The 27,375-nt window shown below is 30.0% G+C and overlaps 1 protein-coding gene and 1 pseudogene across 1 annotated transcript; both read left to right on the forward strand.

Annotated features, from left to right (window-relative positions):
- The first annotated feature begins 422 nt into the window (after positions 1-422).
- Positions 423-26,690, forward strand: LOC142317888 (uncharacterized). The gene is made up of 6 exons (XM_075354429.1): positions 423-569; positions 2,779-2,928; positions 3,029-3,163; positions 4,162-4,290; positions 7,364-7,898; positions 26,332-26,690. Exons 1-6 carry the CDS (start codon positions 423-425, stop codon positions 26,688-26,690), a joined length of 1,455 nt encoding a protein of 484 aa, XP_075210544.1.
- LOC142317889 (dynein heavy chain, cytoplasmic-like) overlaps positions 20,816-27,375 on the forward strand; it is a 61,654-nt pseudogene continuing 55,094 nt past the window's right edge.

Consider the following 27,375-nt stretch of genomic DNA (forward strand, 5'->3'; position numbering starts at 1 on the left):
CTACACAAAAATGGTGGCAAAACAGACCCTAACAATTAACTGGGGAATCTCATTCCTAGACACAACATACAAAATTCTTAAAGAATCATCCACAACTCGAAAAAAAACCAGGAGAATACAAGGAAGGTTTCAGAGCCTGTAGGAGCTGCCCAGAACACATCTTGAGTTTCAAGCTAATAATGGATTACAAGAGGATGTGGTCATAACGTTTGTAGATTTCAAGAAAGCTTATGACTGCATTCCTACTAAAAATTCTAAGACATCTTGAACTACTTATCAAATTATAAACATGATAAAACTGACCCTTACAAACAGTGTCAAAGGTAAAATTCAGAGGTGAGCTCTCACAACCTTTTGAGATCAAAACAGGATTGCCCCAAGGCAATGAGTTTTCATGACTACTGTTCAACTGTATTTTAGAAATGGTGATGAGGGAATGGCTCAAGCTCTCAAAAAGTTGTCTACCAAAAGTTAAAATGGGTGGAAAAATTGAAACAAACCTTCCTAGTTTTGCTGACGAGTTGGCACATGTAGCAAATGGCATTGATGAAACTAAGTCACGGATATTAGTACTTCAAAACATTACAAATAAAATTGGACCCAAAATTTAGTAACCCAATTTAAATAAATACCTTGGAGAAATAGTAACAGACAATCTAAACAAACATTCCTTTATCTGAATAAGAAGAAAAATCTAGCTGAAGCACAAAAATGAACCTGGTACACTTATAATAAAAATGCCTATCAATAAATACAAAAATAAGACACTAAAACACAGTTATAAAACCATAAACCACTTATGCAGCAAACACTCTTCCACCTGAACAAACAATCAAAGACAGACAGATTCCAGAAGAAGGAAAGAAAAAATTAGAAGAACTTGCATGGATAAAAAGTATCTGAAAGATGGGCAGTGGTGGGAGTGTGCCAAACAAAATCATGTACAAAGAGTTGGAACCCATTACTGATATGCATAAGAGGAGATTAGGATTCTTTCGACATAATCATATGGATGCAGTATTCAAGACTTCGGAAACTGCTAATGCAGTACAATCTCGACTCGGAAAATACAAAGGCAGAATGCAGATGATTGAGAGAAATAAGATAGGATCTGAAGGAAATTGGCATTACATCAGTAGACGCCACAGGTACGATAAAATTAAATGAGAAACTCATGAACAAAAACTCTTATAAGATAAAACCTCACAACACAAACATTTTCAACACTAGAAAGGGCACAAATATTGAAATGTATGAAAAAGTAATGGGAGGACCACAAGGCCCAAACAGTCCCATCAAAGAGACATGCATAACAGACTGACTAAAATGATCCTATGCGGTCATAAAAGATAATAATAATATATATATTTAGCCCACCAGGCTGATCTAGTGTTTAACTCATCACAAAAAAGTTGTTTTAACAGCTGATTTTCAAAGTCGAAAGTTCTCAGGTTCAAATCCTAGTAAAAGTCAGTTGCTTTTATAAGATTTATTAATTTAACAGTGAATACCTGTGTACTCTGGTGGTTGGGGTTTAATTAACCATATGTCTCAGGAATGGATGATCTGAGTCTACCAAACTAAACAAAGTGTAGTCTGTTACATAACATTATCTCATTGAGGCATGGTGAAATTTGTTTACATGTTGTGAATCTTCTATGTATACTTTTCTCATCTAACTGTGAAAACTATTAAATTATAGAAATAGTTCATACATATTTATAAATTTATGCATTCAGAGTTCAAGATCACAGAATAATAACTTAGATTCATGTTTGCCTGTTCACAGAGTTATTATTATATTTCAGTTTAATACTAGTTATACAATTTTTTTTTAAATGAATTTTAATGTTTTGAAATATGAAAATGTTTTCCTTCTTAGTGTGGAAATTTCTAAAACAAGGGGCAGGACAAATACCAACATCACATTCACAACAATAATATCGTGATTCCTTTCTTATATGGTTTCCATAATAACAACACATCTTGTAGGTGCAGTTTTTATTCTGTATCGGGAATATACGACAGGGAAATGTCATTCTCAGAGGATGAGAGGATCATCTCCTACAGAGAGCCTACAATTTTTGGGAGTGACTTTGATGAATTTCAACATTTTGTTCAATAAGGGGCTTCTCTGAATTGAAGAAGAGTGTACTGGACTGTAAGGTTTAAAAAAAATTATTAAAATTGTAGCTCCAGCTTTTTAATGTTTTTAGTGAATGGAGTCATATATAATTTATAATTTTCTGTTTACAAGACCATTAGTTGGTTGCTTTAAACTGTCTGCCCTAGGTTTGATTTTGTTTCATGTGAAGCAACTAAAGTACGTCTGGGCACAGTCATGGTAATGTTCTCTGATAGTTTTGATGTCCATTGTACATAAATTTCTGTGGTATAAATAATTGAGCTGCTTGTGTGTGGCTGATTATCATCTTTATTTCAGTGGTAATATCATGTTTATGTAACACTTGTGTATATTTGTTGCATGAAGAAAATATTGCAAAACCTCTTCTTCTCTTTCATTCTTGAGAATGACTAGGCCATTTTTATTAGTGATGTGTCTAATGTCAGGTCTCGCATTAATCATTCACTTGACAATATTTTATATATATATATACACTATAATTAAGTTCTTAAATATTCATGTAAAAAAAAAGTTACACACAAATAAATATAAATAAAAATTTCAATATATGAAATGTTTTACAGTTTTCAGCGACTTTGTTGTTTTTATTATAAATACTTCAATTTTAACTTATAGTGTTTTTATTTTTGAAGATAATGGATGTACCTGTAAAGAATATCTACGTGTATGAAGCATTCCCCTCTAACAGTATCAAACTAGAAACTGAAGATGATACCACAAAGGAAACTTTATTGTTGATTTTACCACATCACCCTATTGAAGATGATATTACACCTGTTTGTGTAAGTATAAATTGATTTATTTTTTGCTTTTTTTGTGTCATATGGAAAGATATGGAAAGCCATTGAACTATAACATTAAATTATTGATTTTGTGTTTCAGGAAAGTGAATCTTTGCAAGTGAAAGAGGAGCCGATCAATAATGGTTGTGATAATTTTGATGAAGTGACAGATCCTCTTGTGAGTGAAGGGACCTACCTAATTAAATTAGAAGATCATAAAATCAAAAATGAAGCAGTAAGTTAGTTTTACTCGCCCTTTCAGAGTGAATTTTGTAGAGTAGTTATGTGAGTGAAACTTTATGTAAGCACTTAATGTTGATGTTTTAATTTAACTTCATTGCATTTTTTTACAATGTTTTGGTTTATTCTTTAGTAATACATGAACTTTCAAGTACGAGGATCATTACAGTTCTGATGTTTTACTAGACTGATTGATATGTACTGCCACATTGGCCAAAAAGATACTGTTCTTTACTGCAATAATGTGCGAGTACACATGTCTCTGATAGTAGTTGCAAAACTCAATGATAATTTACACTTTGACAAAGTCATCTGGAAGCATGTGCTGTATTCACCTGACTTGGCTTCAATTAATTACTTCCTCCTCCCAAATCTGAAGAAATGGCTCATTGGACAAAGATTTATTTCTAATGATGCAAAGGTGAGAGAACTGATTATTTTGCAGAGTTGGACAAATCACATCATACTGATAATATAAAGAAAGTTGGAAAATCTGGGTAAATGAATCAAATTGCAAGAGAATTAAGTTGAAAGTTTAAAAAAAATTCTTCAAAACCTTCTTGAACAACCGCCATATTTGTTTTAAATTGACTTATAAAATTAATTTTCTCAGAATTAAATTTGTGATGAATGTGTTTGCTATTTTGTTATTTTTTGCAACATACACTTTGAGAAAATAAAGTGTATAATATATATATATATATTAATAACAATTGTAATATTATATTAATAGTAAATTCATATAAAAATAAAATTAAAACAATTTTCTTCTTTTTTGGCTAAATTTTGTCATAATACTTGGATTTTTCTAAAATTTTTAGCAAGACAGATTTTAATGGTATTTACTGCCAAAAATATTTATTTTTATGATATGTGATTTGTATATAAGTGGTATTATTACTAAGTTCCAGTCAGAAACAAAAAAAAAAAAAAAACATTTATGGGAAATTAATTAGTTTGTAATATGATTTCTTTATCTTTTTTTTTTAAAAGGAATCTGAGATCTTATTGAATGATGATGTTTCACCACAGGTTAATCCTAATATGAAAAGCAATGAACTTCGAATAAAAGATTTTCACACAGTGAAGACAAAAGATGGGATGGTATTTTATCCATGTCGTGTAAGTATTAGCTATTGGCTATTGTAACAAACATGATTTGTCTCTTGTTAATTTCATTACTGTGTATATATATCAATGTGTTCGTTTTAAAAAAAATGTTTGTAACTGTATTTAGTTTTGTTTAATTAATATCGATTTATTGAGATGATTGTGAATGATAAATGGTCAATGTGTGAGAGCAAAGTGTGTTTTTGAAATTCATTGATGACTGAAATATGTGAATTTTAACCTGTTGATGGAGTTGACATTTTAGCAAGCTTTGGGTGATTTGTTGTTAATTGTATTCAGTGTTCATGTTTCAATATTTATCAGGTAGGCAGTTTAAAGTGGACCTGGCACAGACTAAACATGGTTGTGACGTAAAATCTGTAAATGAAAAGAAAATAATATAAAATCTAATTTTGTGATTACATTAGGAAGACTTAACACATCTACCACATTTTGACAAAAGATATTCGAAGTGATCACTCTGCACATCTGATGCATCAATTCTAAAGTAATATTATTGAGAGTCACCTGATGCAAACTGTTGTCAATGACTTCAGTTTTTTATTGTGAACATTTGCCTTCAGTTATTGATAGTGTAGAACTTGCAACTAGAGAAATCGTCTAGTCAGAATTGCACTAGACAAATCGTGGTGACAAGGAAACCACTCTTCTCAAATATTATTGCATTGAAGCATGAATAGTTTACAACAGACAACCCAAGTACAGAATTATAAAGTAAATGAAATGACACTTACCTTATTTTTTATTCCAAAAGCACCTTTGCATCATCCTTCATCATCAGCTGTATATAATATATTTATATAAAATTACATATCAAACATAATAAAAAATTAGAATATTGTAAATATATAATTTTAATATTATAATTTCAATGTAGTGAAAATATCAAGAAATTTAATTTAAATAATACTAGGTAAAGTTTAGACATTTTTCAGAGATTTTAAACATATAAATACAAAAGATTCCTACTTGACCAACTTTCAGACAGAATATGAAGATGTCACTTAAAAAAGCAGCAACAGATGGCAGCACATTTTTAGATAAAAAAAAGAAATAATCATAATTTTTATAAATAGCGTGATTTAAATCCACTAAGTAATGTAAATTGGCTTTCCAGGTTACATAGCGTAAATTTATTCTATTTATTTTTTTTTTAAATTTAAGTTGTTATTTATAGTAGAATTAGTTATTTTATTTAACTGACTTCATATGTTTTTTATATATGATTGTAGTTTTAATTTTTTATTATGTTTGATAAGTAGTTTTATTTAATTGTATTATATACAACTGATATGCAGGATCCCACAAAAAGGCTTTTTGAATAAAAAATAAAATGTTGTTTCATTTACTTTGTAATTCTTTACTTGGGTTGTTGAAGTTGGTTTTTTATTATAAAAATAAGATATAATGGTACAGAAGAATATGACGTTTTACTATAATCTTCAGAGTGTCCAGTGTAAAAGTATCTAAAAGTACAGCTAAATATTAAGAGAACCAGTTAACATAACTTGGTAACGTTTTTTTAAATAAACATCAACTCTCACCATGTTTTAATGTAAATTTGTCTACTTCAGTGTATGCACCTTTTGTAGCTCTTCAGATGCCTAGACAATAATCTAACTCCTGCCAGGTGTTTAAGAGCATCAGCTTCATTATTAGACGTACACCTTTAAATTTTTTGTTTTAAATCGTCCAAATCTCAAACTTTCTTTGTTACAACTTTTAATGAAATTTCAAGGAAAAAAGTTAGAGAAGTGATATCTGAGAGATCTAGCTGGCCATGCAGTTGGTACTTCATCTGATCCTATATCTAGGGAAGTGTTGTCAGGAATATGGTAACATCTCAATATAAGTGTGTAGGAGCACCATCTTGTTGGAAACTGAATCCGGCAGGAATCTGAGGAACAGGAAAATTCTTAAACAGGTTGAGATAAATGTGCCCTGTCACAGTGGCCTCCATGAAAAAAATCAGTCTGATTACACCATTTTTTTCATCATAACTAGACATTAACTTTGGGTGTGTCCGTTTCATTCTTGATTACTGCATGGGGTTTTCAGTACATTAAATTTGACAATGTGTCTTTAACTATCCCGCACATACGAAAAGTTGTCTCACCACTAAATAAGATATCTAACTATAAATAAGAGTTGTAACTTGTATTCTTGCAAACTGAGTGCTTATGGTAATTTTGTGAACAGTAGAAAGAGATATTTACAGTCCATAACTAGGTCGCCTAATAAAGTTAATGGGACGGGCAGTGAATGCGTCGCTTACTTGATCCATAGTCTCATCACAACTGATACCTTTGATGATTTCTGTCTCTTAGTCATACCTTGGAGTATATTAAACTTGGACGTAAAAGAATTGATATTCCATTCAATCTGTACAAGCTGTTGAACATGTGTACATGATTGATACTCCATTAACCAAAGCATGCACTGAATGGTTTTTGTAGGATCCACATCTTGATGGACTACAATCGCATTGGAGTCAGCTTGTCTGCACATCATATGCATATTCTACTGACTCTTGAAAGTATACTGAACAAGTCTTTGAGATTTATGCTATCATTTGGGTCTACTAAGAAATTAGGACTGATTTCCTAAATCAGCCCTAATTTCTTAGGACTATATTTCCTAAATATAGGCCATTAGTTTTGGATACCTTTAACCCAGACAATCTGTATATAAAATTTTATATATGTAAAACGTGTTGGTTAGTGTATCTGATCGACATGGATATAGAAGTAATAAATATATTGACCTTTTATTATTAATTTGCTAACTATTTAGTTTTGTTGGTTTTCCACAAACCCGCATATGATAAAGTTTCAGCCATGTGTATAGATATGCAATAGGATAAGTAAAGTTTATTATTACAATAAAAATTACTTGTCAATCATTAAATAATATTCCAAGCTATGTTTATTTTGAATATATGTTTAAAATATTCAGTTTTTTATCCATATTTTGCAGCTTTTTACAAAATAGAATAATGTTATTGTAATGGAAATAATTTCACATTAATTCATAATTACTTTTAATTGTTGTTTTAATTTTACAGGTTATTATTGATAAATTAACCATCACTGCAAGTACTAACAATTTTAAGAGATGTGTAAATAATTCGGTATATGGTGGAATTATAAAACAAAAAACCAGTGAATGCAAGTGTGCGAATGGCGATTTAAGAACAGAAAATTTAGTGAAGGATATAAGTAATGAAAATGAGTTACCTCAGCATAAAGGAAAGAAATTGGTTTGTGAATATTGCAATGAAAGATTCAGTTGTAAATGTTATTTAAAGAGGCATGTTAACTGTCATGCTAAAGAGAAAGAAAATAATTCTAACTCTTGTCAAAAGTCTCTTATTCTTGAAAATAAGTTAAAAACACAACTTATTACGCACAACGAAGAGAAAAATTATGTTTGTAACTTTTGTCAAAGGTCATTTAATCGCAAAGACAGTTTAAAATTACATCTTAATATTCACACAAAAGAGAAGAATTATATTTGTAACATTTGTCAAAAGTCATTTAATCACAAAAGGAATTTAAAAACGCATCTTAATATTCATACAAAGGAGAAGAATTATATTTGTAACTTTTGTCAAAAGTCATTTAATCACAAAAGGAATTTAAAAACACATTTTAATATTCATACAAAGGAGAAAAATTATAAAGAGAAGAATTATATTTGTAACTTTTGTCAAAAGTCATTTAATCGCCAAGACAGTTTAAAATTACATCTTAATATTCACACAAAAGAGAAGAATTATATTTGTAACTTTTGTCAAAAGTCATTTAATCACAAAAAGAATTTAAAAACACATCTTAATATTCATACAAAGGAGAAAAATTATGTTTGTAACTTTTGTCAAAAGTCATTTTATAGCAAAAGCAATTTAAAAATACATCTTAATATTCATACAAAAGAGAAGAATTATATTTGTAACTTTTGTCAAAAGTCATTTAATTCCAAAAGCAATTTAAAAAAACATCTTAATATTCATACAAAGGAGAAGAATTATATTTGTAACTTTTGTCAAAAGTCATTTAATCGCAAAGACAGTTTAAAATTACATCTTAATATTCATACAAAAGATAAGAATTATGTTTGTAACTTTTGTCAAAAGTCATTTAATCACAAAAGCAATTTAAACAAACATCTTAATATTCATAAAAAAGATAAGAATTATATTTGTAACTTCTGCGAAAAGGTTTTTAATTGCCTTTCTAGTTTAAAGCGACATCTTAATATTCATAACTAATGAGAAAAATTTCTGTTTGTAACCTTTGTCAAAAATCTTTCAATGAGTTATAATTCAAAAAGATATCTTAGTATCCATATTAGAGAATTGTTATGACCTTTAAAAATCTTATAGTAAGAAACTATATTATGGGAAAAAATGAATATAATTTTTTCAAGTGTGCATAATTTAAAGCAACCATAACAAAATTATCCATGTAAAGATATGAAAACCAATCTGTCGAGGTATTGTTCAACATTGTGGTGGTCGGTGTAAGGGATAATTATTGAAGAAATTATCTGAAGTCGAAACTTGTGCAGTTTTATAGTAGGCAAACAAAAAATTAACGCTTGGCTTAGTTATGGCTACAAAGTACATTTTTAATAATTTTATTACCACTGTAGTAGCACTGCCGCTATTAGGTATTGCATCAGAGGATTAAGTAAAATGGCAGTTTTGTAGCCATGGTATTTGTGAAAAATACGATTCCTGACCGGGATTTGAATCCAAGACATCTAGATGAAAACTGAGTCATTACCACTGACTCCAAGGCTACAGACGACTTAAAAAGATTTTAGATTTATATATTACTCTAGAATGTAAAATGCACATGATGATGAATATTTTAAGCCCAGAACCATGTATTATGTCAGTCGGATAACTTGGTTGGTGCTGAGAAATTCTACCATTTCAGGAAAAATATTTGTGAAGTTCACTAGTGAGACTTCTTATACAAATCACACATTACATGTGTTTTTCTCAAATGCATTTTCACAAATAACGTTGATCTTGAATTCATTTAAAACCTCATTCTGATTTTGTATTAAAGTTTACTCGCATATTAAAAACAAATAGGAGGATTCCTGAACCTGTTGTCAGTATTGACCTCAAAAACTTTATTTTTAATTTTTCATCAACATGTAAAAAAAATGACTGCTTCTTTCATGTGTGAATTTCTTTAAAAAATTTTCTTATCTTATCTCCTGGTTGTGAGTTATTTTCCTCTCTTTGTTACACACTAACATTGTTAAAAGTGCTCATAAACTTGAATATGAACAGAAACTAACATTTTGAAATACATGTCTCAAATCGTTGTTAATATTTCTATTGGATTCTCAAATATATTCTATTCACAATGGAAAGAGCCTTTGGAAAGTATAGGAGCTGCAAACTTAAACAATAGAGGGCAGAGGCTTGAAATGTCAGGTCTCTTACCACACTTTGAATTCGATCTACTTCTGTACCAGTTTAACTCTTTACTGCTATTATTACATTAATGGTATCGTCGATTCACAGCTGACCCAAAAATTGAAATTCTCAATATTACATTTTTTTTTTTGGTTGACAAAATTATTGACCATATTTGCAATGCAAAAACAAACAAAGGTGGCTTTTTTGTGGTTTTATATAAAATTTAATTAGATTACCTGATTGTAGCATGTAAAACATTATATTACTTAATATACATTATTTCAAATATCTATCATTGCATTTAAGAAATAAAATATTCAACATAATGTTTAGAATATATATAATTTAATAAAACTAATTTGATCTAAATATGTGATATATTTATGAAAATTACAAACATGTTTTTTGATAAAAAGATTAACATTTTTAATGATTTTTTTTTCTAATTTGCGACTTCTAAGGAAAGTTTTTTACCCGTATTATAAAATAAACAAAGTAATTAAAAAATTAAATAATCGAAAAATCTTCTATGTATCATGAAATTTGAAGATGTCTGATTCTTGAATGAAATGTATTTGTGACAATAAATTGTGATATTTCAAAACTAACTGGAGACAAATATGTATTGAAAAATGTTTAATGAAGAAAAAATTTACTAAATTTTATTCAAAATCTTCATTTTTGCAACCATTTCTTATGAAGTTATTTGTACTTGCATACATGGTCTCACACTCACTACAGACATTGAGATGTTTGTTGTCATTGATTGATGGGCACATATGACATCGCCTGTGTTTTTTCTGTAGCAATTCAGGTTTGATTTTTCCTTTTTTAATTTTTAATACATTTCTAATAATAAAGTCAGCGATGTTGAAAGTCTGGATTCTTCAAGTCAACGTCTCATATGAGTTAAGGCAAGTGATTTTCTTAAATATATGTCCATATTTTCAGGGCTTATTTTTCATGAACATTCAAAAGGTGCATAGATCCTGAAAACTGACAAGCATCTTTTCTACAATTAGATACTTGGAGGGAGAATAATTTGACCGGCAATTTGAGATTAACATTTTAAATAATTTGAAAATATGAGCAGTTTTGTCACCATCTTGTATACTGGAGTGTACTTTAATGCCGTTAAAACTAACATAAATACAAACCGCTCAAGGGACATGGTTTCCCTGAATATAACATTTCCAGTTCCATCACTTTCGGCAGATTCCTCACATCTTCTTTACTAGAATTAAATATACCAAATAAATACAGTAGTCCATTAAAGCTTTTAATTCAATATTATCAGTGCGATTAACAAAGGAAGTTGCGGAGCAGTAGTTTTAGTGATAATTTAATAATTTTATGTTCTAATATAATGTATAACATTTCATCAGTAAACAGTAATTCCCAATAATAAATTGAATTAATAGAGATGCAAGTTTTTAGCAGTTTCTTTTATTTGAGAAAGATGAGTCCTAATAACATTAGTTCAGTACTCCATTTATAACAATTTTTTTCATAAACAGACTTTTGTCTAATTTCCTCTTCATCAATTCATCGGATACACTCATCGCGTTTTTGTTTTTAATTTCACATACATTGTCAGGACTTTCTATGTGACATTCACTATCGCTATCATATTCACTAAATATAGATTCACGGTCCTACAGATCATCAGTTCATTAAGATATCTTCAATTTCATTTTCATTCAAGCTTTTACTACATTCACAAGAGGTACTTATACTCAGTAAACTCATAATTTGTTAAAAATGTAAAAAATACAATGACGATTTTATTACCAAAAAAAAAAAAGTAACATTGCTACTATCATCGGTTTGATTGTGAACTCTCGTAAAAAATAAACTAATAAGTTTTCATTGTACATGGCACTATAGCTGGCCTTGAAACACCCTTGAATAGAGTGGACAATGAAATCAGGGAAGTAGCAACTGTCATTGCAACATACCCAACAAAAATACACCTCTCGGGTTAAAAATGACCAGATGACAGCAATTAAGATTTAAAGATTTAAATGTGTATAAATTTGCAATTATTTTGAATTTATGCTTGTAGATTTACCAAAATATTTTTCAAAATATATAATATCAGAGAATGTAAAAAAAAATTACATTTTTTTTAACACCTAAAAAAATTAAGTATCTTTAAGATTAGATCATACTTTGTTGCTACTGGTATATTCCGATACATCTATTTAGGAAATATATTTCAGCAACTACATTTAGCATTTCTATTTGCATCTTGCCCGATCTTTTGTAAAGGCAAAAAAATCTCTTCTTTACTATTTATTTTTTCCACACAGAATCTTCCCTTTATAACCCACCCTGATATATTCCCCAATTTGTTTATTGATGTGCTCTTCTCTTCTTTGTACTCTCTACAAGTTTTGTAACATTTTAAAGGTTACTGAAAGGAGAGACATTCCTCTGTAATTATTGACTCCACTGTAAATTTTGTCTCCTCTTTTGTGGCAAGGATGAATTGGGGCAGAGTGGCCATTCTGGCAGGATTTTTTTTGTCTTCCAAATATTTTCTGTAATAGATCATTGATTAATTAGCTAATAATCATAATTTTAAAAATTACACAGTTATTGGGTCCTCACCCGGATGCTTTATTATTTTTTGGAGATCTGACTATTCTTTATTTCTTGTTTATTCTGGGACTTGAGTTTTCTAGTTTAGTTACTGGTTACAAACAGTTGAGCTTTTTTCTGGTTTTTTACCAGTTTCAACAGTTTTTCAAAATTATTGGCTAAAATTTTACTATCGCAAAATAATATTTTTTATTAAATTTTATATGTATTCAATTTTTTATAAAATAAATTTCTTTATGAAATAGAGTATTTTATTGTAATAAAAAACTCTATTTATTTAAATTTAGGTTTTAGAAATGTTTTTAATATATAAATTGCGATTATTATGTGATGTTAAGAAATAATATTTTGTTCATAAAGTAAAAGATTTCAGAATTATATAGTTGATTTTACAATATGTATGTGAAATGAAAACTTAATCTTCCACTTAAATATTTAAGTGGATTAAACTATATTTATATACTCTTATTATTTAAAAATTATGTTTTTGAATATTTTCATATGTACAAGTTATTTATTTTTTAATCAAATAAAGTTCTACAAAAACAGATTGCTTTTTTATTTAAAATGTACACCATTCCTTTTCATAAGAACAGTTGGTTGTATTATATTATGACCAGATGCATTTATCCTGTACCAGTTAGATAATTAAAACTAAATTAAAGCTACCCCCTCTTTGCCTGACCTACATTGTGAATCTGCATAGTCTTAACTTTTCTGTTTAAATTTTTTAGTGTCCCAGCCATGGGGGTTTAAATGTGGTTGCCTCACATCAAAAAGTAGATTATTATGAGGTTGTTTCATTTATAAAAATCTCATTTTTCTACATTTAATGGTATGTCATTGGTATAATGTTAGGCAATATGGACAATGTTAATGATAATTTTTTGCAGCATTTTTTTTTTTGTTTTAACTGATTTTCTCTCTCTCTTCTCCAGTCTATTTCTTTCCAGACCATCTTCTTTTTCTAAATTCCAACTCGTGATTGAAAATTAACTTTCTAAACAGATCTTGTTTTAAAAATGTTTCAACAATTCCTATGTCTTAGAGAACCTTTTTAATCGCTTCAGTCTAATTTATTTTGTTTTTCTTTCTGCAGAAATCTATTAATTTTTTACAGTATTTTATTATTACTTTTTAAATGGATGAAACAAAAGAAACAGTTGTATACCCTTTTTAATTAAATTTTACTCTGCTTGGGTTTTTTTATAACTTTACTTATTCCTATTCGGTAAAGTGAAAGTGATATATATATATCACTTTCAAATTGTTCCTTAAAAATAACTTGACACAAAATCTCAGTTAAGTTCATTAATGTTCAAAATCAGAAAAGGGGGGTGCATTTTTGAAATAACAAAATATCACTATAACTTAATTATTAAGAAAAATATAGAATTCATTTATAGTTGTTACTACTCTATGGATAAGGGCCTAAAACTTATATAAGTAAAGTTTTTTGATATCGCCAACCATTGGCCCAGGGTGTGTAAAAATGTAGTTTTGAAGATAAAAAGTTATACCCTCCCTAGGCACAGTCGGCAATCGACTGTCCCTAGGCACAGTAGGCAATCGGTTTAAATTAGTTGTTAGTGCTCTAAACATTACCTAAAACTTCTGTTCTTTAACAATTTTTGAGATGACCTACCCTTACGACAAGGGATGACCAAAATGCTCCTGAAGTTGTAAAAAGATGGGGCATGTTATATGCTAAACATGTGCAACTATTGTCATATTGAGTAAATTTGAAGTTTTTCTTAACTTTAAGGTGGAAATCTTTTTTTTAACACTGATGAAATCTACCACTGCTTTCCAGCGTGCGGAATTTTTTTTTATTTAAATATTTATTTAAACATTATAAATGGTCTGATATTTTACATTATACATGCGAGGTGTTTACATGTGCAGTATTCATTCAACCCAGATGTAAGGTTTTTTGAAAACATTTTTTTTTTCAGATGGCTTAGGATTTTTTTAAATGTATTCAGGTTGTTAGGTGGATTTCCCCCAATCAGCATACTACACAATCTCTTTCTGGACATGGTGCTTCACTATGTGTAGGGCCATTGATGATGTGCACCGTGTTTTATAGTTTGATCCAGGTACAAATCTGAACATACTAAAGCAGTTAGAAAGCTTGCGAGAATAAATTTTGTTTTTGATCTGCAAGTAAATTGGAAGACCAAAAGGCAGTGGAACATAGTTGCTGGCTTCCTTAGATTCTTAGCCCTGCGGAGGATGGCTGAGGGTGTCTGATGCTATTGTAGAATAGCAACCTGTGTAGCTAGGGGCCTGCCTGGGTGCTTACTACCTACCAAGGTAGGTGTTTTGGCATGACGTCCCAGGAAGCTTAGATATTTGCTGTTAGGATGAGAATGGATCTTTGATTAAATGTGTGATGAAGCTGCAATGTGGGAGGGTGTAGGCATTTACCCTGCTTCTGAAAGCAGACCAGAGCAGAGAAAATTAGGGTAAGTTTTCATTAGAAGCTTATTGAATTTGTGAATCTGTTTCTTGATTATTGAATAAACAAGAGGACTCTGAGTAAATTGAATTACAAGACAGAATTATTGTTGCAATCAACATTTTGTTTTATAACAAAACGTAATTGGTGTGAGAGTAGTACTTTTGGTTTCTAAAGACTCAACCAAGTAATGATCTGAGTGCACATTCTAATTGAAGTTAGGTAAGGGAAGAATTTTTGTGTGAAACTTTCAGTGTTAGAGGAAGGCATGGGGATCACACTTCTGCAAATTGGTTTATTTGATTTAGAGTTTAAATTATGGTAGGTGGATCATGGTTGGAAGAAGGCAATGGTAAGTTGTGTAAATACAATGATGGAAGTGTCTGCAGATGCATTTGCATTGTTTGCTTCCTGACAGAGGCCAGACTGATGACTGTGAAGTGTTACCAGGTTTAGAGGGTCTAAAAGATGACCTATGGTAAAACCCATCAGGACTAGGAACAGAGGGGGATATGTGGGGAGGGACTGGGATTATCACAAGGCGGAGGGGGTCTTCCCCTATGGGGGTCAGGATGTGGTAAAGAGCTTGAGCTCTACTGCAAACTGCTTAAAAAATAAATAAATGACTGACAAATGAAACACAACATTGAAATAAATATAGTAAACAGAATGGCAAACAGAGAACTAACACTTCTGTTAGCCATTAAGTCACAAGGAAAATTCAATATAATCGGTTACAGATCTTAAAATAAAATGAATCACGTACATTTAATTTGGTTTAAAAATTAATTTTATTTCATTTCTAATTTTTCATATGTAAAAAAAAAACTGGTAAAATAACTGTGGTGTATGAATAATAGAAACACATTTTTTGTGGAAATACAGTACTATGCTGTACATTTCTATAAATATAAATAATATTCTGATTTTTATAATAGCTGTTAAAAAACATGTAACAAAATAAATAAATGTTGCAGCAATGCACCCGTACACATATAAACATAACATAGATTTTTAACATACATACATTTTAAAATTACCCTCTATGAATCATGAGACCTTGCCGTTGGTGAGAGGGCTTGAGTGCTCAGTGATTCAGAGTAGCTGGACTGAAGGTGCAGCTGTATCGGAGAGGTATCTGTTGAGAGCCAGATTAATGAAAGAAGGCAGCAGCTCTTTCAGTAGTTGTTAACGGCATAGGTCGGGAGGACTTACGGCCATAGCAACAACAGTTAATCTTCAGTACTGCGCAGCTGAAAGCAATGGAAAACCACAGCTGCTTTATTTTTGCAAGAAAATGTAACCCTCTGCATATTCATATATAGTAAAGATGGAGGCGCCTACCTTAGCCAGTGACATTAACTTCCTGATTCCTACCCTTTTCCAATAGCACCAACCGAGCAACCTTCCAAGCATCTGGCACAAAGTCATGTGTAAGCAGTAGTTGGCAGCATCTTGTAGCTTTTGCGGGACCACATTGACCAGGACCTGCACTGCATCACTCGGTGTTTCTAGATGGACTAAATGGTGATGCCATCTAGTCCAGTATTCTATTATAAATATTTTATTAAAAATTAATCCAAAGATGAAAAAATAAAAACATTAAACTTCTCAAGAATTTTTTTTAGTATATTTAATAATTATATTATTGTAACCTCAAACAGTCAGACATTAATTAACTCTTGGAATACTTTTTTTTTATCAAATAAACTCATCAGCGGTTACGCTAAAACTTAATTTACGTTTAAATATTTATTAACAACATGAATAATGTACATAAAACACCCGTTACCTATTATTTTAAGTAAACACATAATATATTGTTATAGTTAGTGTTAATTTTTATAAATATTAGTGTAGCTAGCATGTAAATGTTAGTAGTTAGCAATTAGTATATTAATTGTTAGTAACATTTATTTTTTACGTACATATTAATGTTGCTATATTTCAGCAAGCGTTAACATAATGATAATATATGTTATTCTTTTAAGACATTATAAATTTAATCTGCTCAGAAGGTTGACATAATAATTATTATTACATATGTGCCTATCAATTAATTATAGCAAACCAAGAATGGGTTGATATAATCATAAATATTGAAAGAATTGATATGAAGACAATAAAAGTATTAATTATTTAGAAAATTTCTTTTTAAATTTAATGTATATAAAGGGTTGACAGGATATTTGTTTATTAAAATATTAAATGAAACAAGAAATCTAAAGTATTGTGAAAATAAAAGTTTGTGTTATATCTGACCGTGAAATAATTAATATAAAGAAATGTAAAAATAAAATTATTGATATAAACATAAAAACGATTATTTACAATTCAGCTAAGGGTAAATAAAGAATGAAATCATATAGATATGTATGTAAAAGACAACTTAAAAATTAATCCATGTTCCTCAAGGATATGGGGGTGGTAATCCATGAAAGGATGGTTGAAAATTTGTGTTGCTACAAAGTAAACTGCTAACGTTTCCACATTAATTTTAGGGTTGATTAGGTCAAGATAGGACAAGATTAACTTTTTAACTGTGATTTGGGTTACAGCCACCTCTGAGACAATATGGCCTGCAATAAAAAAAGGTACCAATATATATAATTTTTTTACGTTCTAATTTTTTAATAATTTTGTAAAACAAATTTTTATTAAGAGGATGAATACAAGGTGAGCGAGTAGTGGAAGTAGTTGGACTGAGGTTATCCTAGAACAGTCATTCTTTTCACGGAAGATAAAAATTAATAAAAATAATAGCCGAAAATGTTAATTATCACACTGAGGAAGGGGAATGAAAACCAGTAATTACTAGCTATATTTTTAGTAAATTATTTAGTATCTGTGAATAAAAAAGCAATTACTACTTCAGTTAATTTTATCAGTATTTATTGAAATACTATTTACCGATACTACTAAGTAAATACTGAAATTTGGGGGAATAATACGTTTCATTTACTTAAATTTATCAGTTATTACTAGCTCGTTGATTGTTAGTAGTAACCATACTAAAAACATTTACAGTTTAATAAAATGGCTGCATTTATGAGCATTTGTACTGTAAAAACAGTGTGTGGTGTAAGAACAATCAGTGGTGATCAGTACAAGAAAATTTGTGTTTGTGAAAGAATCTGTTGAGATTTTGACAATATTTTTTTTACCTGAAACAAATGAAACTAGAAGAGTTACTTTAAGCATGCAACAAAAAACTGAAGTTTTTCTCAGACATTAATCATATCCAGGATTTCAGAATGGTGTTAGCAAGGATTTCATACAGAAGAACTGATACAAAAGCATTCAATTATGTTCTCGAAAAAGCAGTTTTTAAGGAAAATTGATGTATAATTTTTTTCTGAAATGCAACTGAAATTGCTAAAGCCAAAGGAAAGTGGAGTATTAGATTCAAAATTCCATATGTAATTGGTGCTGTTGATTGTAGAAAAAAATAATTATATTTCATTATATAAACTAAAAGGATTTGCCAGACAACATTGTAATGTGGACAACAAAGTATCCAGCACCGAAGCCGTATGATCTGGAAGCACTCATGATAGCTGGATTTTAAAACCGAGCATAATTAGTAATGACATTTGTAAATTTAGATCTAAATTCATCAGGTTCTATAAGTATTTTCCAAATTTAAAGCAATATTACACAAACAAGTTGCTCTTCAAAACTTTTAATCTTTTTTTTATACAAGAAAAAATTTACAATCTCATTAGAGACATATTTGCAGACTGGAAACATGACAAACAAAATTTTATTTCTAAAAACCAAGTAGGATTCTTTAAAAATAATATTTTATTTGTTTGTAATGACACACCACCACAAATGAAATAATGAATAGGCAAATATGATGATATGGAATATCAAATGTTTGGTTTCTTTCTGGATGACCTTGAATTTATAATAATAACTACATGAATAGTGGGCATCAAGTTAAAACCCATGAAATACTTTGGAGAAGACAGATTCAAGGATAAAGGTACAGAATGATGGTGTAATGAATGACTAAGGAACTTGACACCAGAAAAGATAAACAAAATCTATGTTAAAGGGTTCTTCAAAGTCTCTAGTTCAAAGATTATTATTTACAAAGCCATCCCTAATCCAATCAGGACTTAAATGGCAGCCGATTACTGGGAATATTAATAAAATCCAATGTAATTATTTACGTTTAAAATTTTCACAGCTCAGAGATTTAGCTTGGTCCATTACAAATAACAACGTACATAACTCTCCTCATACTTAGAGTAACAGAAGAAATCTCAATTTTTTAATCAAAACCCAACAATCATCCAAATGTTCCGACAATTAACCTTTTAAACCATTTTTGCCACTTACATTCTACTGACCTTTTTTAAAATTCAAGATTTTTAAGAATAAATCCTTTAAGAGAAGAATGAAGTAAATATTTGTTGAGCTTCTCTCCTTCAAGACATTTACAAACATTCATTCACCTCATTTATACATTATCATGAACAAACAAATTATAGATATCTACTTGCATTAAAAAAGTTTATATCAGTTGATATTTATTTTGAACATATTCGAAGATATGTTTACACCAATTTAAAAAATAAACCGCTTAATAATGTCATCTGACACCAGTGTGAAACAGCTGAAAGGTAAACTATTTCCTTACTCAGTTCCTGTTGGGTCATCGCTGCTTCAGGTTGTATCTGCTCACAAGGGAGCGCAGCAAGTAAGATTTGTGTTTATATTGTGGCACCCTTGATGATGTTGAGCACGTGATCTTAGTGTGTCTCAAGTGGATGAATCCAAGTGCAAATCCTAGGAATGGCAATTACTTTTATGTGAATTTGAACAATAGTTCATGGATACCAGTGTTCTTTGGTAGTTGGGTTTCAATTAACCACACATTTCAGAAACGGTCTACCTGAGACTGTACAAGACTACATTTCATTTACATTCATATATATACTCTGAAGTAATACCTTACGATGGTTCCGGAGGATAAAATGAAAAAGAGTAAGGAGAGGCCTGACGGGGATGTACGAAAAAAAGCTATGAAATAATTAAAATTATTACTTGTTTAATTTATTAACGACAATGTTATTTGAACTTTTATGTTCAATTACTACATTTTTGTATTACTTTTATATATAACGAAAACATTATTATTATCTTTTCATCTCAGCGATATTTCACATCCGGAACAACAGTACGAGAGGCCATTGAGGCGTACCTCATTTAGTGATGTGGTACATTTAACATAGTCTGTACAATCCTACACTTCTCCAGAATTACCGATCTTTTGGAATGTTGAGTATAGGATCCAGGCCAACCTTTTCTATCCACTTCTTCGAATTTTTATTAATCAATCAAGTTGCTGTTATCACAACGGGAATGACATTACTGAGTTCAGTCTGTAAATTTCCTTATACTCTATTGCCAGAGGGTTGTACTTGTACAGATTTAGAGGGGAGTAACCCTTGTCAGATGCAACTACTGCTTTGTCCAATGATGATGTTTCAGATCTGGAGAGAAAATATCACTTCATTGAAGCAATGTGTCTGTTACAAAGTGATTTTAGGTCGAGGAGGCCTCTATCATTTTCTTTAAGAGATATTTAGACATTTCGCTTCGGATTTAGGGTGATGCATTCTGTATTTTGTCGGCGATGCGCGTACAAAGATGTTCATGTTTCAGATATCTGGGACCATTAAACATCTCCTAACAAGTATATGAGAACATTGTTATTATTATTAAATGCTGGCTTAATATTTTTTTTTTTTATTTTAATAAATTACAATCGCTTCTAAGAATTTTATGAAAATTTCAGTACATTTTTTATTTTTACGTTAAACCACTTAACTTTTCCGTGAATGAAAAATTATTTTTAAGTATGTTGTGCAATATTATACGTATGTATATATATATTTTTTCCAAGATTATATCCAGAGGTCGTATGTATTAAAGTATACAATTGCATGTGTTGGCATCACTGATCAATTTGTGGGAAAGCGTTGTTAGGAAGAGGTGTAGTAGTGTTGTAATTTTGTTATTGTGTACTTGGTGTTTACTTTGTTTATCTGACTAAGTAAGTAATGTTATGCTATTCAAATATAAATCAATAGAATTTAAGTTTGAATTTTTTGTATTGATCAATTATTGGTGTGAACTTTAACCAGTCATGTAAATTGTTCTAATTTTAACCTACCGGTCTGGTCTAGTGGTTGACGCGTCTACTAAGGTTGGCCTTATATATATATATATATATATATATATATATATATATACACACACACACACACACACATAATTTGAAATGTAGAACAAAGATGTGTATAAACAAAGATTTACAAACCAATATTATCAATCTATTTCACTAACATATAATAAAAAGAACTTCAGTGAACCTGTGCTTATTGCCATCTATATATTTAAACAAGCTTGCATTGTTTTTTGAAAACTTTGTAAATTTTGGATTCCATGCAGTTCATTTGTGAACTCGTATATATTAATTATTTAGCAGGTTAAACTTTTTATAGTCCATTTTTTTTGCTCTCTACATAAATGTCTATATGTACGATAGAATATTCTTTCAGCCTCTGCAAAGCACGGAATTAGACACACTCTTGCCTCAATCAAACACTCTTGCCTCTAATTTCTTACTTCAAAATGCCTTCAGGCCTAAGCTCATTCTCAGTGATAACTTTTATAAATTCTTTAACTGTTCACAATTTATATAATAATTATTAGCTTTTTACATTGTGTAAAAATTGTTTGTTTTAAATAAAAATTAATAAAACTTATTTTAAACTTCTAAAAATATTCGAAATGTTTTTAAAGATTTTTTATTTTTAACAAATATTTGTTCAGTCAATAATGAAAATGTATTACAATAATTATTAATTTATCATATCTTATCTTTGGATACAAACTTAATTTAAATAAAAGTATCTCCATCAAATTCTGTTTGCAGATTTACAAGGCTGAATTCACGTTTATATATATATATATATATCTATTTTGTCAGACATCTTGAAAATCGGCATCCTACTGTATTGTTTTTCATTATTATGGCCTTGCATGTAAATTTTGGATTCCATGCAGTTCATTTGTGAACTCGTATATATTAATTATTTAGCAGGTTAAACTTTTTATCTTCAGTATTAATTTTTTCAACTATTTCCAAATTACCTTCTAAACTAAATAATAGTTTTAAACCAAATAATAATCAAAATTATTATAAAATTGTCAACAACATTCGAGAAACCTATTATTCTATTTTTAAATGATTTAAAATGTTCATTACATCTATCTTTAAATGATCTATTTGTTTTATATATCTTTTCATAATTGTTCCATTTAATTTTATAAATACCAGAGGACTCACATTTATTTTTTACTTTTTAATGTTTTATTATATGATTATCAGGTTTGTATTTTTTATTTGTATACGCATCAATTTAGTTTTCTATAATTTTATTTGTATAAGAGTATTTTAGATAAACATTTCACTATTTTTATGGGTAATAATGTAGTAATATTTTTATTACTGAAAAATTCTGGATTATATTTTTAATATCAGTCAATGACATATGATATCCATTTTTTATAGCTATATTCTTGATACTAAAATTACAAAATTCCCATTTGTCGTTTATGTATTTTATTGCTCTGTTTAAGTACATACTTAAAAATATTAACCTTCTGGGACCAAATATGATTAGAATTCCTATTTATAAAAATTTCATTTCAGGTAGGTTTTTTATATAATTCAGTTTTTATTTGATTGTTTTTATTTTAATGTATATATATCTAAATAATTTATTTTTCTGTTATGTTCCATTTCATATGTAAAATATAAAGTTCTATGATCTGAATTGAATTTATTTAAAATGACTTCATCATTATCTATAACTGGTTCATATATTACTAAATTATCATCCACGAATCTGACCCACAATAAAATTTAATATACGTGATTTATGCCATATACTGTTCTATTATCAAATTCCTGCAATATATTTTTGACATTAAAGCAGATAAGGGAAATCCCATGGGTAAAATATGTTCTCATATGTAACAGGTTCCTATAAAATCAAAATAATTCTGCTTACACATGTTTCTAATTGTTAAATATTTATAAATTTTATGTCTTCTCCTGCTTTTATTAATTTATTTTCTTTTGAGATTGTGTAATCAATGGGTTTATCTGGGTACATATTAGTTATATCTAAGCTAGTAATTATAGTTTTAATAATTATTAACTTATTTTATTTATTAATTCATACCTGTTTTTATATTATATTTATATTCTAAATTTATTTTTGATCTAATTGCTATATCAATAATTTTAGTAATAATATAACTTGGGGCTGTTTTGAAATTAATTAATGCTCTTGTTGTTATACCTTCCTTGTGTAATTTTGGGAAACCTGTAAGTTTTGGGGTATAAGGTATATGTGGATAATCTGATATGATATTTTAATTTATTATTATTATTAAATATTTCCTTGTATTTAACTATGGAATCTTTTTTTAATTTTTAAAACTTTATTGTTGGGTCATTAATTTTTTTAAAACCATTTCATTTATATATTCATTTTATTTCTCAATTGAAATAACGGGAATTTTTGTTTTATCGTATTCTTCTGGTATTTATAAAATTAAATCCAACAATTGCAAAAAGATTACAAAATGTAAAAAGCTAATAGTTATTGTGTAATTATAAACAGTTTAAGAATATAAAAGATATCACTGAGGATGGGCTTAGGCCCAATAGCATTATGATGAAGTAAAAGATTAAAGGTGAGTGTTTCTCAATTCTGTGAATTGCGAAGGCTATTGTATATATATATATATTGTATATATATACGGGTGTAACATTTAGGATCAGACTTTTTAACTTTTCTCCAAAATAACATCTTTTAACAAAAGTCAGATTGATCCTTCATGGGTTATGCTTGGAAGTATCCCAAACAAATAGGAGAAATTTGTCTGGTGAACTGAATCTAAAAAAACTTCATAGCTTCATTTATCATCAAATCACACCTCACTAGATCGCATTTAGAGATGTAACTTGGAACCTAGTTTGACAGGTGTACCCTTGAGAGGCGTCACTGAATGGTCTTTTTTAAGAAATACACCACCTGCTGAACCAAGCAACACCAGAGTTTAGAAAAGGCAGCATTTGGATATGGTGGGCTGCCACTTAGAAGATAACATGCAACTGGAAGCATTGGAATGCCCTAACACTTCACACACAAATAAGAAAAATACAAAGTCCAAAATCAAACCATCTACATTTCCACACAAAGTAAACTTGCTGCAGCAGACTGGTAAACAAAAAATAATAACTGGCCGAATGGACCAATACAAAATTCTCATCATGGGTCTGCAGGAAATAAGAAACACTGACCAGGATGCCATGGAATCTCACGGATATAGACTCTGCAGAGGTATACCTGGATAGAGAGTGCTGAAAAAGTCCCACAGTTTTGAACTGGCTTTTTAGTCAGACACAAAATAATAAACTCCATACAAGAATTCCACTCACAATCTCCAAGAATCGCAACACTCACACCAAATGCATCTAATAAAATCTACACTATAATAAACAGCCATGCATCCACTAATAATAAAAATAATTCTCCAAAAGACCATAAAGAAACAGTATGGTTCTGGAATCTACTCGACCTAACTATAAATAACATAACTGAAATCCATGTTAAACAATTAATTGGAAACTCAATGCCCAACTAGACAGAGAAAGAAGACCACGACATCATCGGAAAATGGCCCGCCCAAAAGAAAACAAACAAAAATGGACAGGGATTCATCGATCTCTGCAGAAATGACAACCTAATCTTGAAATCCACATATTTCAAGAGGAAACCTTAAAAAATCAAAATCATAAAACACCTTGATTACATTATAGGAGAATGGTAACTAGACCGTCTTTATGGATAAACAGTACCACATTGAGATCTACAGTGTAAAAGTTATCTGAGGTGTAGACACTGGATCCAATCACTATGTAGTCAAAATTAAATTTGCTTCACAAAGAAAACAACAAAATCAAGTCAACTAGAAGAAAAGACAATCCTGCCCGACTGGTCAAGAATGAAAAGACCAAAAAGCAACCAAAAAAATAACAATCACAGATAAACTCGAAGATCCAGTCATCAACATTAAACAAATTGCAGAAGAATTAGCCCCAATAAAATCCTGTACAAAAACAAAATGTTGGAATAGCAAATGTATCAGAACAGTGGAAAAAAATCTACTATTGCTATTAATCCCAAAAATTAGAAATATCCCTCCAAAATCTAGTAAAACAAAGAAAAGAAACCACCTGACCCCTAAGGAGAATAAAGAGACTACATCATTAAAAAAACACTGAAGTCAATATAAGAAACTGGCTAACAGAAATATAAACAATGTGGAAATCCTTGTTAAATATTTTAACGATATCCTAAATTGCGAAGAACCAACAAAATTCTTAAACTTTAACACCAACACCACCAGAAAACATCAACCCTCCTACAATAAAAGTAATCTACCAACCACTGGGTGAGATGAAGAATTACAAAGCAGAAGGAGAAGATCAGACTTTTCGAAAGATCTGAAAATATGCATGAAGATCAGCAAAAATTGTCCTTCATCATCAGTTTGTCAACATCTAGATCAAAGAAGAACTACCAGAACAGTGGACGATAGCCCTCATCCATTGACTACACAAAAATGGGGGCAAAACAGACCCTAACAATTAACTGGGGAGTCTCACTCCTAGACAGAACATACAAAATTCTTACAAGAATCATCCACAACATGAACAAACCACAACTTGAAAAAAAACCAGGAGAATACAAGGAAGGTTTCAGAGCCTGGAGGAGCTGCCCAGAACACATCTTGAGTTTCAAGCTAATAATGGATTACAAGAGGATGTGGTCATAACGTTTGTAGATTTCAAGAAAGCTTATGACTGCACCTCTACTAAAAATTCTAAGACACCTTGAACTACTTATCAAATTATAAACATGATAAAACTGACCCTTACAAACAGTGTCAAAGGTAATATTCAGAGGTGAGCTCTCAGAACTTTTTGAGATCAAAACAGGATTGCGCCAAGGCAATGAGTTCTTACGACTACTGTTCAACTGTATTTCAGAAATTGTAATTAGGGAATGGCTCAAGCTCTCAAAAAGGTGTCTCCCAAAAGTTAAAATGGGTGGAAAAATTGAAACAAACTGTCCTAGTTTTGCTGACGAGTTGGCACTTGTAGCAAATGTCATTGATGAAACTAAATCACAGATATTAGTACTTCAAAACATTACAAATAAAATTGGACCCAAAATTTAGTAACCCAATTTAAATACCTTGGAGAAATAGTAACAAACAATCTAAATGAAAAATCCTTTATCTGAATAAGAAGAAAAAACTAGCTGAAGCACAAAAATGAACCTGGTGCACTTAAAATAAAAATGCCTATCAAAAAATACAAAAATAAGACACTAAAACACAGTTATAAAACCATAAACCACTTATTCAGCAAACACTCTTCCACCTGAACGAACAATCAAAGACAGACAGATTCCAGAAGATGGAAAGAAAAAGTTGGAAGAACTTGCATGGACAAAATGTATCATAAAGATGGGCAGTGGTGGGAGTGTGCCAAACAAAATCATGTACAAAGAGTTAGAACCCATTACTGATATGCATAAGAGATTAGGATTCTTTCGACATAATCATGAGGATGCAGTATTCAAGACTTCGGAAACTGCTAATGCAGTACAATCTCGACTCGGAAAATACAAAGGCAGGATGCAGATGATTCGGAGAAATAAGATAGGATCTGAAGGAAATTGGCATTACATCAGTAGATGCCACAGGTACGATAAAATTAAATGAGAAAATCACGAACAAAAACACTCATAAGATAAAACCTCACAACACAAACATTTCAACACTAGAAAGGGCACAAAAATCAAAATGTATAAAAAAGTAATGGGAGGACCACAAGGCCCAAACAGTCCCATCAAAGAGACATGCATAACAGATTGACTAAAATGATCCTATGCGGTCATAAAAGATAATAATAATATATATATATTTAGCCCACCAGGCTGATCTAGTGTTTAACTCATCACAAAAAAAGTTGTTTTAACAGCTGATTTTCAAAGTCGAAAGTTCTCAGGTTCAAATCCTAGTAAAAGTCAGTTGCTTTTACACAGATTTAAAAATTTAACAGTGAATACCTGTGTACTCTGGTGGTTGGGGTTTAATTAACCATATGTCTCAGGAATGGATGATCTGAGTCTACCAAACTAAACAAAGTGTAGTCTGTTACATAACATTATCTCATTGAGGCATGGTGAAATTTGTTTACATGTTGTGAATCTTCTATGTATACTTTTCTCATCTAACTGTGAAAACTATTAAATTATAGAAATAGTTCATACATATTTATAAATTTATGCATTCAGAGTTCAAGATCACAGAATAATAACTTAGATTCATGTTTGCCAGTTCACAGAGTTATTACTATATTTCAGTTTAATATTAGTCATACATTTTTTTTTTAAATGAATTTTAA

This window comes from Lycorma delicatula, chromosome 1 (assembly GCF_047948215.1).
Source record: "Lycorma delicatula isolate Av1 chromosome 1, ASM4794821v1, whole genome shotgun sequence".
NCBI classification, from domain to species: Eukaryota; Metazoa; Arthropoda; class Insecta; order Hemiptera; family Fulgoridae; genus Lycorma; species Lycorma delicatula.